The following is an 11,716-nucleotide window of genomic DNA, read 5'->3' on the forward strand; positions in this document are numbered from 1 at the left end:
CTAAAATTAAATAAGTTTGGATTAAATTAAATAATCCCGGCCTTTTGCACGTTATCCCTTGCAACTTTGATATTGTCAAATCAACCCCTGATCCGGTTGCACTTTCAAATTAAATCATATTAATTCCCAAAACATGGAATTTAATCTTAAATTCCATAAATATTCAAATCGAATATTTATTCTTTTAATTTAAGAATATCCGGAATTTAATTCTCAAAATCCGTAAATTTTCAAATATATTTTCGGCTTGGAAACTAAATACTTTTTAAAATCTTTTATAATTATTTATTTTATGTTCCTTATCCCCTTAGTATCCTGTTGTGTCTTCTTGGTATGAAAGCCATGGGGGGTAGTGTTTGTTGAAGTTTGCTTTTATATTTATAAAATTTGAGTCGAGAAGTTTAGGTTTTCCTGAGTGTTTTTGCCCAAGAGGGTTGGGTAGTAAGTCCTCGAGTGAAGGCTGTAAAACCTACGAAGTGCTTGGGATTGTAGGGAGAAAATAAATTTCAAAAACAAAAATTTTATAAATATGGATTCAATTTTCAGTAGATCAACTTGTTTAAACTCTGCTGCTACGAGCTCATATGATTCTAAAAGGATAATTAATACTAAAGAAATTATTATAGAAAATTTTGAAGTAAATAAACAATTTTTACATAATGATTTTTATGCTACACATAATTTAAAAAAGAGATTATGGTTCTTTAAAAATCTATTAGATTTTAGAAAACTAATACAAAAAAAATTTTATGAATACATTAATACCAATAAAAAACATATTTTATTTTTTGATTGGTTTGAAATTTATGCTACTAAAAATTCTTTAGAATATCCTTTTTCTAAAAAACATTCTTTAAAAATAGATATAAATAATCCAGTTTTTAAACCATTTCAATTTCAAAAACTAGTGTAAAAAATGTTCAAAATCAGTTAAGTAAATTGAATAATACTAATAAAAGCTCTAGTAAACTAATAGATCTAGTAACCCTTAACACTCCAATGTTTAAACTAAAAATAAAAAAATTAAATAATGAATCTAATAATAGTGAAGCTATAGAACAATTCCAAAATCTTATCAAAGTGAATAAAATAACTTGGGATTTTCTCATACAACAGCCTTTACAAATAATCCCTGCTCCAGATCTTGGAATAGTTAAACTTTTAGCACAATATCGCTTCAATGCCTCTTCTGTCTATGATTGGAACATAGATGGAATGACCGAGTATAACATTCTTAGTCTTTTACAACAAATGACTATGGCTGCAAATGCTTATAAAACCCAGATTGGGACTCATGATAAAACCATTGCAGAACTCCTCATAGCAGGATTCTCTGGTCAAATAAAAGGATGGTGGGATTATTATCTCACAAACCAACAACAAAAAGAAATTTTAAATTTTATAAAAACAGATGAAGAAGGAATACCAGTTCTTGATGAAAATGGTAATCCACAACAAGATTCTGTAGCAACTTTAATTTTAACAATTTCTTTACATTTTATTGGTGATCCTACACATTTAAAAGATAAAAATTCCGAATTACTATCAAATTTAAAATGTAAAAAATTAAGTGATTTTAAATGGTATAAAAATACTTTCTTAACTAGAATAATGTTAAAAGAAGACTATAATAAACCCTTTTGGAAAGAAAATTTCCTTGCAGATTTACCTATTCTCTTAGGAAAAAAGGTAAGAAATAAGATTAATAACAATAACCATATAACATCTTACAATAATTCCGTTCAATCAAAAAGTCTAACTCAACAGGAAGGATTAAAAATCTGTCAAGATTTAGAATTACAAAAACACTTAAAATGGGAAATGAAAAGAACTTACTATAAACAATTTGTTATAAATACTAATGAAATTTATTCTTCAAAAAACTTAAAAAAATCACCTAGAAACCTATAAAATTTCAAATAGAAAAAATTTTGAGAAAAACTTAAAGAGTTTTATTAAACCAAAAGAAGAATTTTATGAAAAGCCTTATAAAATACCTCCTAAAAAACTTAATAATTACAAACAAAGTTTTGAAAAATACTTTGAAAACATTAAATGTTTTAAAACAAGCCACACTGCAAATTATTTTGTAGAATTATTAAATAAAATTTCTAATCTTTTAATATGTTCTTCAAACTCCTATGAAAATACAGATTTTTCTATACAACTTAATGAAATAATCACTAACAATGAAAAATCTGAAAAGAAAATCAATATGCTTTCAAAAGATCAATTACTTCTCTTAGATGTATTAAAAAATATAAATGATCCTAAAATACAAAAAGACTATTTAGAGAAAATCCTAAAATCATTAGACAAAGAAAAAAATAAATTTTTACCAACTAAATCCAAAAATATTTGTGATAAGAAAATAAAAAATGTAACTATTAAAGATTTAGAAAAGAATATAAAAAAAATAAAATCAGAAATAAAAGATTTAAAAGAAAATCAAATTCAAAAATCTAAAACAATAAGAACAATCTTCCAAAAAATAATTAATGAAGAAGAAACACAAAATATTTTAAATATTGAAAATATTCCAAAAGATTTTCTTTTTGTATTAAGAAAAATAACTTCTAGAAAATACCTTTTTAAAATAAAAATTATATTTTCAGAAGATTATAAAATTGATACTGTAGCACTTTTTGATACAGGTGCAGATTTAAATTGTATAAAATCAAATATTGTACCTACAAAATTTCAAGAAGAAACTAAAGAAAATTATTTGCTGCTAACAACTCTGAACTAAACGTAAATTCTAAAACAGAAGCATTGATTGAAAATAATGGTGTTACTCTTAAAACTGCTTTTATTCTTATTAATAACATTCATCATGTTATAATTTTAGGAACACCTTTTATTACCCTCATTACACCTTATAAAGTAAAAAATGATTCTATACATTTTAAACTTAATAATAAAAAATTAGAATTTAAGTTTCTATAACAACCTAAAACTAGAAATCTTAATTTAATTCAAGCTTGTTCAATCTATGAAAATAATATTAATATTGAAATACAAAAGAAGAGTTTTTAATTAGACAATATTAAAAAAGACATTTCTTTAAAAAGAATTCAAGAACAATTAAAAACTCATGAATTTCAAAATAAAATTTCAAAATTTCAAAATTTATTAGAATCAGAAATCTGTTCTGATATTCCTAATGCTTTATGGAATAGAAAACAGCAAATCGTAGATCTTCCCTATGAAATAGGTTTTGATGATAAACAAATACCCACAAAAGCCAGACCTATACAAATGAATTTTGAATTAGAAGAACATTGCAAAAAAGAAATACAAGATTTAGAAAATAAAAGATTGATTTCCAAATCTAGATCTCCATGGAGTTGTGCTGCTTTTTATGTCAATAAAAAGTCCGAAATAGAAAGAGGAACTCCAAGATTAGTAATAAATTATAAACCATTAAATAAAGCATTAAAATGGATTAGATATCTCATCCCAAACAAAAAAGATTTATTACAAAAACTATACAAAGCAAATATATTTTCTAAATTTGATATGAAATCTGGATTTTGGCAAATTCAAATCTCTCAAAAAGATAGATATAAAACTGCTTTCACAGTTCCTTTCGGACAATACGAATGGAATGTAATGCCCTTTGGATTAAAAAATGCTCCTTCGGAATTCCAAAAAATCATGAATGATATTTTTAATAATTATTCAAAATTCTGCATAGTTTACATAGATGATATCTTAATATTCTCTAATAACCTAGATGAACATTTTAAACATTTAAAAACATTTTTTTATGTTTCCAAGAAAAATGGTTTGGTTTTATCAAAAGCAAAAATAAGTCTTTTTCAAACAAAAATAAGATTTTTAGGACATTATATATCTCAAGGTACTATAACTCCTATTGAGAGATCTTTAATTTTTGCAAACAAATTTCCTAATAAAATATTAGATAAAACTCAATTACAAAGATTCTTAGAAAGTTTGAATTATGTTCTAGACTTTTGCCCAAATATTAATAAAATAGCAAAACCTTTACATGATAGGTTAAAGAAAAATCGAGTACCATGGACTGAAGAACATACCGAGATTGTAAAAATCATTAAAAAACAAGTGTTAGAAATTCCTTGTTTAAACATTGCTGATCCAAATTTACCAAAGATAGTTGAAACTGATGCCTCAGATCTAGGATACGGAGGTATTTTAAAACAAAAATAAAATGATAAAGAAAGAATAGTTCAATATACATCAGCTCATTGGAATGATACTCAGAAAAATTATTTCACTATTAAAAAGGAAATTCTAAGCATTGTTTTATGTATACAAAAATTTCAGAGCGATCTTTTAAATCAAAATTTTTTATTAAGAATAGATTGTAAAAGTGCAAAAGAAGTTTTACAAAAGGACGTTCAAAATCTAGCTTCAAAACAAATTTTTGCAAGATGGCAAGCAATATTAAGCATATTTGATTTTAATATTGAATTTATTAAAGGAGATACAAATTCTTTACCTGATTTTCTTACTCGAGAATTTTTGCAAAACAACAATGACATCCAAAAAAGATAAAAAGCCTGTCCAATCTTCTACAGATCAAGTCAAGAAAAAGACTTGGTATGAAATAGTTAAACAGGAAGAAGAAGAAGAACTAAAAGATACTGCTCAATCGAGACCACAAGTAAACATTGATATCAAAAACAGGCTTAAATTCCTGGAAAGCCTTCTGGAAAATCCGGAAGTAAAAACTGCTATAGATCAAGCTCATAAAAAAGAGACTTCTAGCAAAACCTCCTCAAAAGAAGTTTCTATCAAAGATTCCTTTATTTCAAATTCCGAAAATACTACAAATTCCCAGCTTGCCCTTACCCAAAGATCTTTGAAATCCCCTTCTGAATTTTTTGAAAAACAAATATGTCAAACAATTATACAAACAGAAAAAGGATTTCGTGAGCAAGATCCTTTTCACACCCTTCAAAATTATTTTGGAAAAGGGAGATATTATAAGCTTTGAGATGAAATGAAAATTCCTCTCTATTATCAAGCAATATTAGAATCTACAGATTCAGTAATATTCAAACATTTCTTCATTGATGCAAAGCATGAAGATCTAGCTTATTCTACTTGTAAAATTTTAAAAGTTATAACACCCATTGATTGGGATCACCATCTATCAGATGCCATCCTCTTCACTGAAAAATATAAAGAAACCTCTTTCTTTGATATTCCTTTTAACTATTGGGACTATCAACAAGCTTGGTACAATGCCTTTTTTTATACAAAACCAAAAGCATAAGCACACATGGTTATTCTATTTTGATAACAAAACCTGTGATCTCAGACGATTCCCAAACTGGTGGAAACTTTGGTGGGAATTTTTTGGTTCAGCCTATGAAATCCTCCAACACCCAGTCCAACATTCTTTCAAGGTGTTTAAATCCCAATATAAGATGAAAAATATTTCCAACCTCTAGCATTATTTTGTACAAAATTCTACCTTCTATGGGTACTTTCTTGGATAGTGGAATATTCAGATGATAATGCTTCTCAAATCAGAAGAAGGTTTAGAATTAAATGGTGGGACAAATTTAAAATTCCCCAAAGCCTTTCAATACCTAACATACAAGTTTGGTTTCAAAATAACAAAAATATGAGAATTCCTACCCAAAACATCTTTAAAAAATCTTTACTACAACCATTACAACAAAAAGCTTTTTTCTCACAAAAATCCCAGATGGCAGCCCTACTTGCATCAGCAAATACTCGTGAAGAAATATTAGCAGTAATGGAAAATTTTCAGCAGGACCATCCAAAAAACCACAATCTCCAGAACATTCAGTCAATCTGGACAATGAAGTTGATCTTGACGAAGAAAAGATCTTTGGGAACAGTGGAGTATAAATAAATGTTGTTTTAGGTATTGTACATTTTTTATTTCTTGTATTTTTATTAAATTTTTAAAAAATGTAAATATGAAAAAAAACGAAAATTATAATATAATATAATATAATATAATATATTATATTATATTATTCCACCTCCTTACTTTGCCTATAAATAAGCACTCCTCACCCCATCATAAACCACTTGAAAAAACTATAACATCTCATTCTATACTTCTAAATTCCTCTCAAACCTCTTCCAAATTCCCTCAACCTTTCTTTAAAACCTTTTTCTTTCTTCTCTTTCTTTCTTCATCCTTGTTCTTCATAAAACCTTTTTGGTCCCTTAAACCTTTTAAATACCTTTTAAAACTTGTTTATATTTATAAAATTTGAGTCGAGAAGTTTAGGTTCTCCTGAGTGTTTTTGCCCAAGAGGGTTGGGTAGTAAGTCCTCGAGTGAAGGCTGTAAAACCTACAAAGTGCTTGAGATTGTAGGGAGAAAATAAATTTCAAAAACAAAAATTTTATAAATATGGATTCAATTTTCAGTAGATCTACTTCTTTAAACTCTGCTGCTACGAGCTCATATGATTCTAAAAGGATAATTAATACTAAAAAAATTATTATAAAAAATTTTGAAGTAAATAAACAATTTTTACATAATGATTTTTATGATAAACATAATTTAAAAAAGAGATTATGGTTCTTTAAAAATCTATTAGATTCTAGAAAACTAATACAAAACAAATTTTATGAATACATTAATACCAATAAAAAAGACATATATATATATATGAATATATATATATGTATATATATATACTAGCGGTCGGGCACGCGCTATGCATCGATGCGTGTGTAACAAAAAAATTGATATAAAGGAAAAAAATTATATATCTCTGATAATTTAATACATGATGATCTTACAAATGGAAAAAAAAAAATTAAGGTATGTATTTATTTAAAAAATAAATTAAATTTGATGGTGGAATGAATAGAACACAACCACGTATAGAAGAATTTTTTTTTTCTCTTGCAGTTAGTGACATAGTGGAAAATTAATTAGAGGGTAAAATGAGAAAGAAAGTTGGTGTCCTCATATCAAATCAAAAAAAGTAATTTCTATAGGGGACTCAACTATTATAAGTAACCAGGAATCCTTTAGACATCTCTTTTCTGAGTGTGTTCCTGCAATTGGCGTGTGGAATTTCTTGCAATTGGCGTGTGGAATTTCTTTGGCCGCCGCTTTCGGGTTCAAAACTTTCATTTCTTCGCTAATTGGAAGGTGTCTAATGGATGGAGTAGGAATGGACATATCCGGGAATTAATCTCATTTCTCATTATTTGGTTTCTCTAGAAGGCTAGGAACGACCACAAACATAAGGGGATCATAATCCACTCGGCTAGGATTATTCAGCATATTCTTGATTTTATTTTGTCTATTGGCCGTTCTGGGTTGCTATGGGCGATTCACTGGGCTGGATTTGAGGATGTGGCTACCTCCATGGGATTAAGCTATTCTCTTTCGAGGACCACTTACATTCACACAGTTCGGTGGTTGGCTCTGGATGTTGGTTTTTTCAAGCTGAATACAAATAAGTGTTCGAAGTTTAGAGGAGAGTTTGCGATTGGAGGCATTATCCGGGATCATTCTGGCTCGCCGGTTATTGCTTTCCATGATTATATTGGTATTGGCTCAAATATGAGAGCTGAGTTACTTGCTATCCTTCGAGGACTACAGGCCTGCAATTTGTATTATACAAATTGCAGACCTGTAGTCCTCGAATTGTATAAATTGTTTCCTCTTTGGCGGCTTTGGCTATCTTGGATGCTGACTTTTCTTCTTGGGTGCTTATGGGGATCGTCACTAAAATTCAGAGTATTCTTAAGACTTCTTTGGTGCGGAAATCTCACATTTTTAGGGAAGATAATGGAGCGAAGGATGAATTGGCTAATCTTGGAGTGGTTTCGAGATCGGCTATATTGCACTCGGCAGATATTGCTGGCAAGCTTAGAGGAATTTGTAGATTAGACATGTCTGATCTACCTTATATTAGAGTTTAAACAGTTTTGGTTTAATTGCTTTTATGCAATTTTGATATTTCTTGAGAGGCTTTGGTTTTGCCCTCCTCTCTTGTACTTTCTTTTTATTCTAATAAACAGGTAAGAGTCTGCCAAACCCCCCGTCATAACAGACAGTTTTTAGAAAAAAAAAAACTATTATAATAACTAGTGATAAATGCACATGTTTTGAATGTGTAAAATAAATATTTTTTTTATATATAATTTTTTTTTTTTGGAAGCAAAAAAATGGAATGAGTGAGGTTTAGTGGGATAGTGAATATGAAGGGAGGTGATTACGAAATAAGAAATTTTGATGTCCTCAAAGTTAGTTAGTATAGTAGGCTCATCTTTTAGAGTTAAGACAATTATATCGCACCCGGCAGATATTACTGGGAAGCTTAGAGAAATTTATAGATTAGTGGAATTCGAGTAATATAGATATTACTCGAATTATTAATTAACTTACATTAAAATTGTATTTTTTTAATAGCTTAATTTAATTTAAACCAAAAATAAAAAAAAAACTCGCCTTATTTAGTTTACAATTTAGGTGTTAAAAAATAGAATTCTAGTTATATCTATGAGAACAAATAAACCCAATCATAAATATTGATTGATATAATGTAGTTGTTAGCTCTATCCAATCAGTCGATCGACTAACACCGCCAACATTCTTTTATTTGGAGGACAAAGAAAATATGTACACAAAAAAAAAAAAAAATGTTTCTTTTGCCCTTCACCTAAGCATGTCTCCAGAATACAGTTGCAGCACACTTAGTGCAGGAGAAATGCTAAAATTTTTAACATCATGCCCAGAAAACGAAGGATGGCCTAATGGCGTCGGCCTATTGGGAATCGTAGGAACATCAATGTCGCCCTCCAACATTTTCAATGCATCCAAAATGGTCGGCCTTAGAGCCACCATAACGTGAGCGCAAAGAATACCAACCAGCACAAATCTTGCCATTATGCTCATTGGATTGGAGTTGGATGAGTCTTCATCTTTCAAGAGTGACGCGTCGAGTACCTTTTCTACATTTCCAGCTTTAACGAGTGACCACGCCCAGTCTGTGATTAAAAAAGCACGGGGTGTTTCTGATGAAAGATCAAGAGCCTTTCTCCCACACATTATCTCCAAAACGACAACTCCAAAGCTATATACATCACTTTTCTCCGTTAACTGGCCGTAAAGGGCGTATTCAGGCGCCAAATATCCATGTGTTCCGGCCACTCTTGTCGTAAGATGTGACTCCCCTTCTCTGCTCTGTTTTGCTAATCCAAAATCAGCAACTCTTGCCCTCATATCAGCATCTAGCAATATATTAGTAGCCTTGATGTCTCGATGAAAAATGGCGGGCTTCACTCCATAATGGAGATAAGCTAAACCTTTTGCCACATCCATGATTATGCTTTTTCTTTGCGGCCATGTCAATGGTGCCCTCCAATTTCCACCGTCAATTACAGGAAACAAATGGTCTTCTAGATTTCCATTCGGCATGAAATCATAAACAAGGTATCTCTCACTATCTCCAGGACAATTTTCATCAACACAACAACCTCTAAGAGGCACAAGATTCCGATGCTTCAAGTTACTAATGATCTCAACTTCATTGCAAAATTCAATGTTCCCTTGAATATCCGATTCAATTATCTTCTTCACCGCAACAACCGTCCCATCATCCAACGTCCCTTTATAAACCATCCCGAACCCTCCTCTTCCAATAAAGTTTTCAGTAGAAAAATTATCCGTAGCCCTCTCTAGTTCTTGCATTTTGTACCATATAGAAACTGTCGTAGGCCTCCTCAGCGAAGACCCCGGTTCCTCTTCTCCCACATCATTCCTCTTTCTATATATCCTACTCCACCAAACATACAAACCTAACATACTAGACATCAAAAGGGTACCAACAACAGCTCCAATCACTCCATAAACAAGAGCCAAATGTCTTCCATCCGAAGAACCCTTGTTAGAAACAAGGGAAAGGCCAAATATACAAGAAGCAGCCCCATTACTTTCAGGCCCCAACTGATTAACAATACCAGCTGCATATAAAACAGCAAAGTAAAAGCAATTTCTGGAATGAGAAACATTACCATCAATGGCAATCAGTTCTTTCTGGACCTGGAAACCTGCAGCTACACAGGCATCACAAGAAGTAAGATCAGTAAGATCAGGCTTGCAAGCAGAATCCAAAACGGTAGAAGGGCCGAGTTTCTTGAACCAATCTTGAGTAGACTCAATGGAAGCACAAAACTTTGTGGAAGTCACAAATTGCAAAGGATCAAGACAAAGGGATGCCAAGTTTGAGGGAAGAGACATAGAGGTGAGCTGCGACTGAAAATTCTCAAGGCAAGAAACGGAAGTCGACAAATTGGGCAAATGGAAGAAAGATGTGCCTTTGAGATAGTTGGAGATTCCTATTCCGTAAAGGGAAAGAAGGGTCTGGCAGCAATTGCCTGTGCCTGTGGTGGGGCTACTGGAATTTGTGGGACGCAAAGGGATGGGATTTGGATTTGGGTTTTGATAATTGCTACAATCGGAAACATTCCATGGAATTCTCAGCACATAACCAAGATCCATGGGGCAATCTGCGGATGAATTTGTTATGACGGTGCTCGGAGTTTCAGCTGATGAAAATGTGGAAAAGGACACAGAAAGTGTTGTAACAAAAGAAAAGATCAAGAAAATTGACTTCATGTCAAAAAATAAAAACTGTTCTTTAAACTTCACTAGTCATTATGAAAATGGGTAGCAAGAAAGCACATAAAAAACCACTCTGTTTCTCCTACGCGGAATTGTGAAGGAATCTTTTTTTTTTATTTTTTAAATTTTATTAAAGAAGAAGGAAATTGGGGTTGGCAAAATAGGATTTTTTTCAAGGATTCATAGCGAAAGATCTTGGAAGTTGGGGTGGTACAACGTTTTATTAAGAATTGAACCGAAAAAAACGATGAAAGAATCAAGAAAAAACAGCGATGTGACAACAAGGAAACAAGTCAAAGTTGCTTTCTTTCTTTGAACAAGCTTGAGAGAGATTGGATTTGCATACAATGTGACATATAAGCTCTCAAATGTTGACAAATTTCCGTATAGTTAAAACTGAAATCTCGTTCTCGTGGCTTTAATCCCACGCATAATCATATTAAAATAAGAATAATAATAACATTTTATGTAAATTTTAATTGATTTAAAAACCATTTATTAATATTTTGTATATTAGCAAGTAAATAACGATTATTTTTACAATAAAACATAATTTTTGTCTATAGTAATGATAACTAAAAAATTCATTCTTTAATTTATATAGTTTTTTTTTTACACATACTTCGATTTAGCTTCACATCTATCTTAAATTATTTGTAGTATATATATATATATTAGTTTTGATATTATTGGCAACTACCATGAACACCTACATGGGCAATAACTGACGTGACAATTACTGATTGGATGTACAAGGTGTCACATCAGCTGTTTCCCATTTAGGTACCCATAATAGTTATCCATGATATCAAAACTATATATATATATATATAGTTTTGATATATTTCACCTACATAAATTGATCGATTAAACCAATTTAACTTCATAATTTGGTTTGTTGCAATAAACTGACTACATTCGAAATGGAGTTAATTGCTTCAACACCCTCTGTGAAAAGTCTAAAAGACATAAAACACACTGTGTAAATTAATAGCATGTTAGACCCTATGTTTTTAAAAAATTAGCATAAAAACCCCTATGAGGGGTATAAATGTGCCCGAGTTTGTATAACATAGGGGTGAAATGTGCTACATTTT

At 30.6% G+C, this 11,716-nt stretch overlaps 1 protein-coding gene across 1 annotated transcript; it reads right to left on the reverse strand.

The window, feature by feature from the left end:
* Positions 1-8,468: 8,468 nt before the first annotated feature.
* Positions 8,469-10,768, reverse strand: LOC140863818 (probable receptor-like protein kinase At1g11050). Its single transcript, XM_073267528.1, has one exon. It carries the CDS (start codon positions 10,611-10,613, stop codon positions 8,652-8,654), a length of 1,962 nt encoding a protein of 653 aa, XP_073123629.1. The 5' UTR covers positions 10,614-10,768; the 3' UTR covers positions 8,469-8,651.
* Positions 10,769-11,716: the final 948 nt, after the last annotated feature.

The sequence above is a fragment of the Henckelia pumila genome, chromosome 4, assembly GCF_033568475.1.
Source record: "Henckelia pumila isolate YLH828 chromosome 4, ASM3356847v2, whole genome shotgun sequence".
Classification (NCBI taxonomy): Eukaryota; Viridiplantae; Streptophyta; class Magnoliopsida; order Lamiales; family Gesneriaceae; genus Henckelia; species Henckelia pumila.

What these genes read in the sequence shown, in the direction of transcription:
- LOC140863818 (XM_073267528.1), bottom strand. Translation starts at nt 10,613, where the DNA reads ATGAAGTCAATTTTCTTGATCTTTTCTTTTGTTACAACACTTTCTGTG.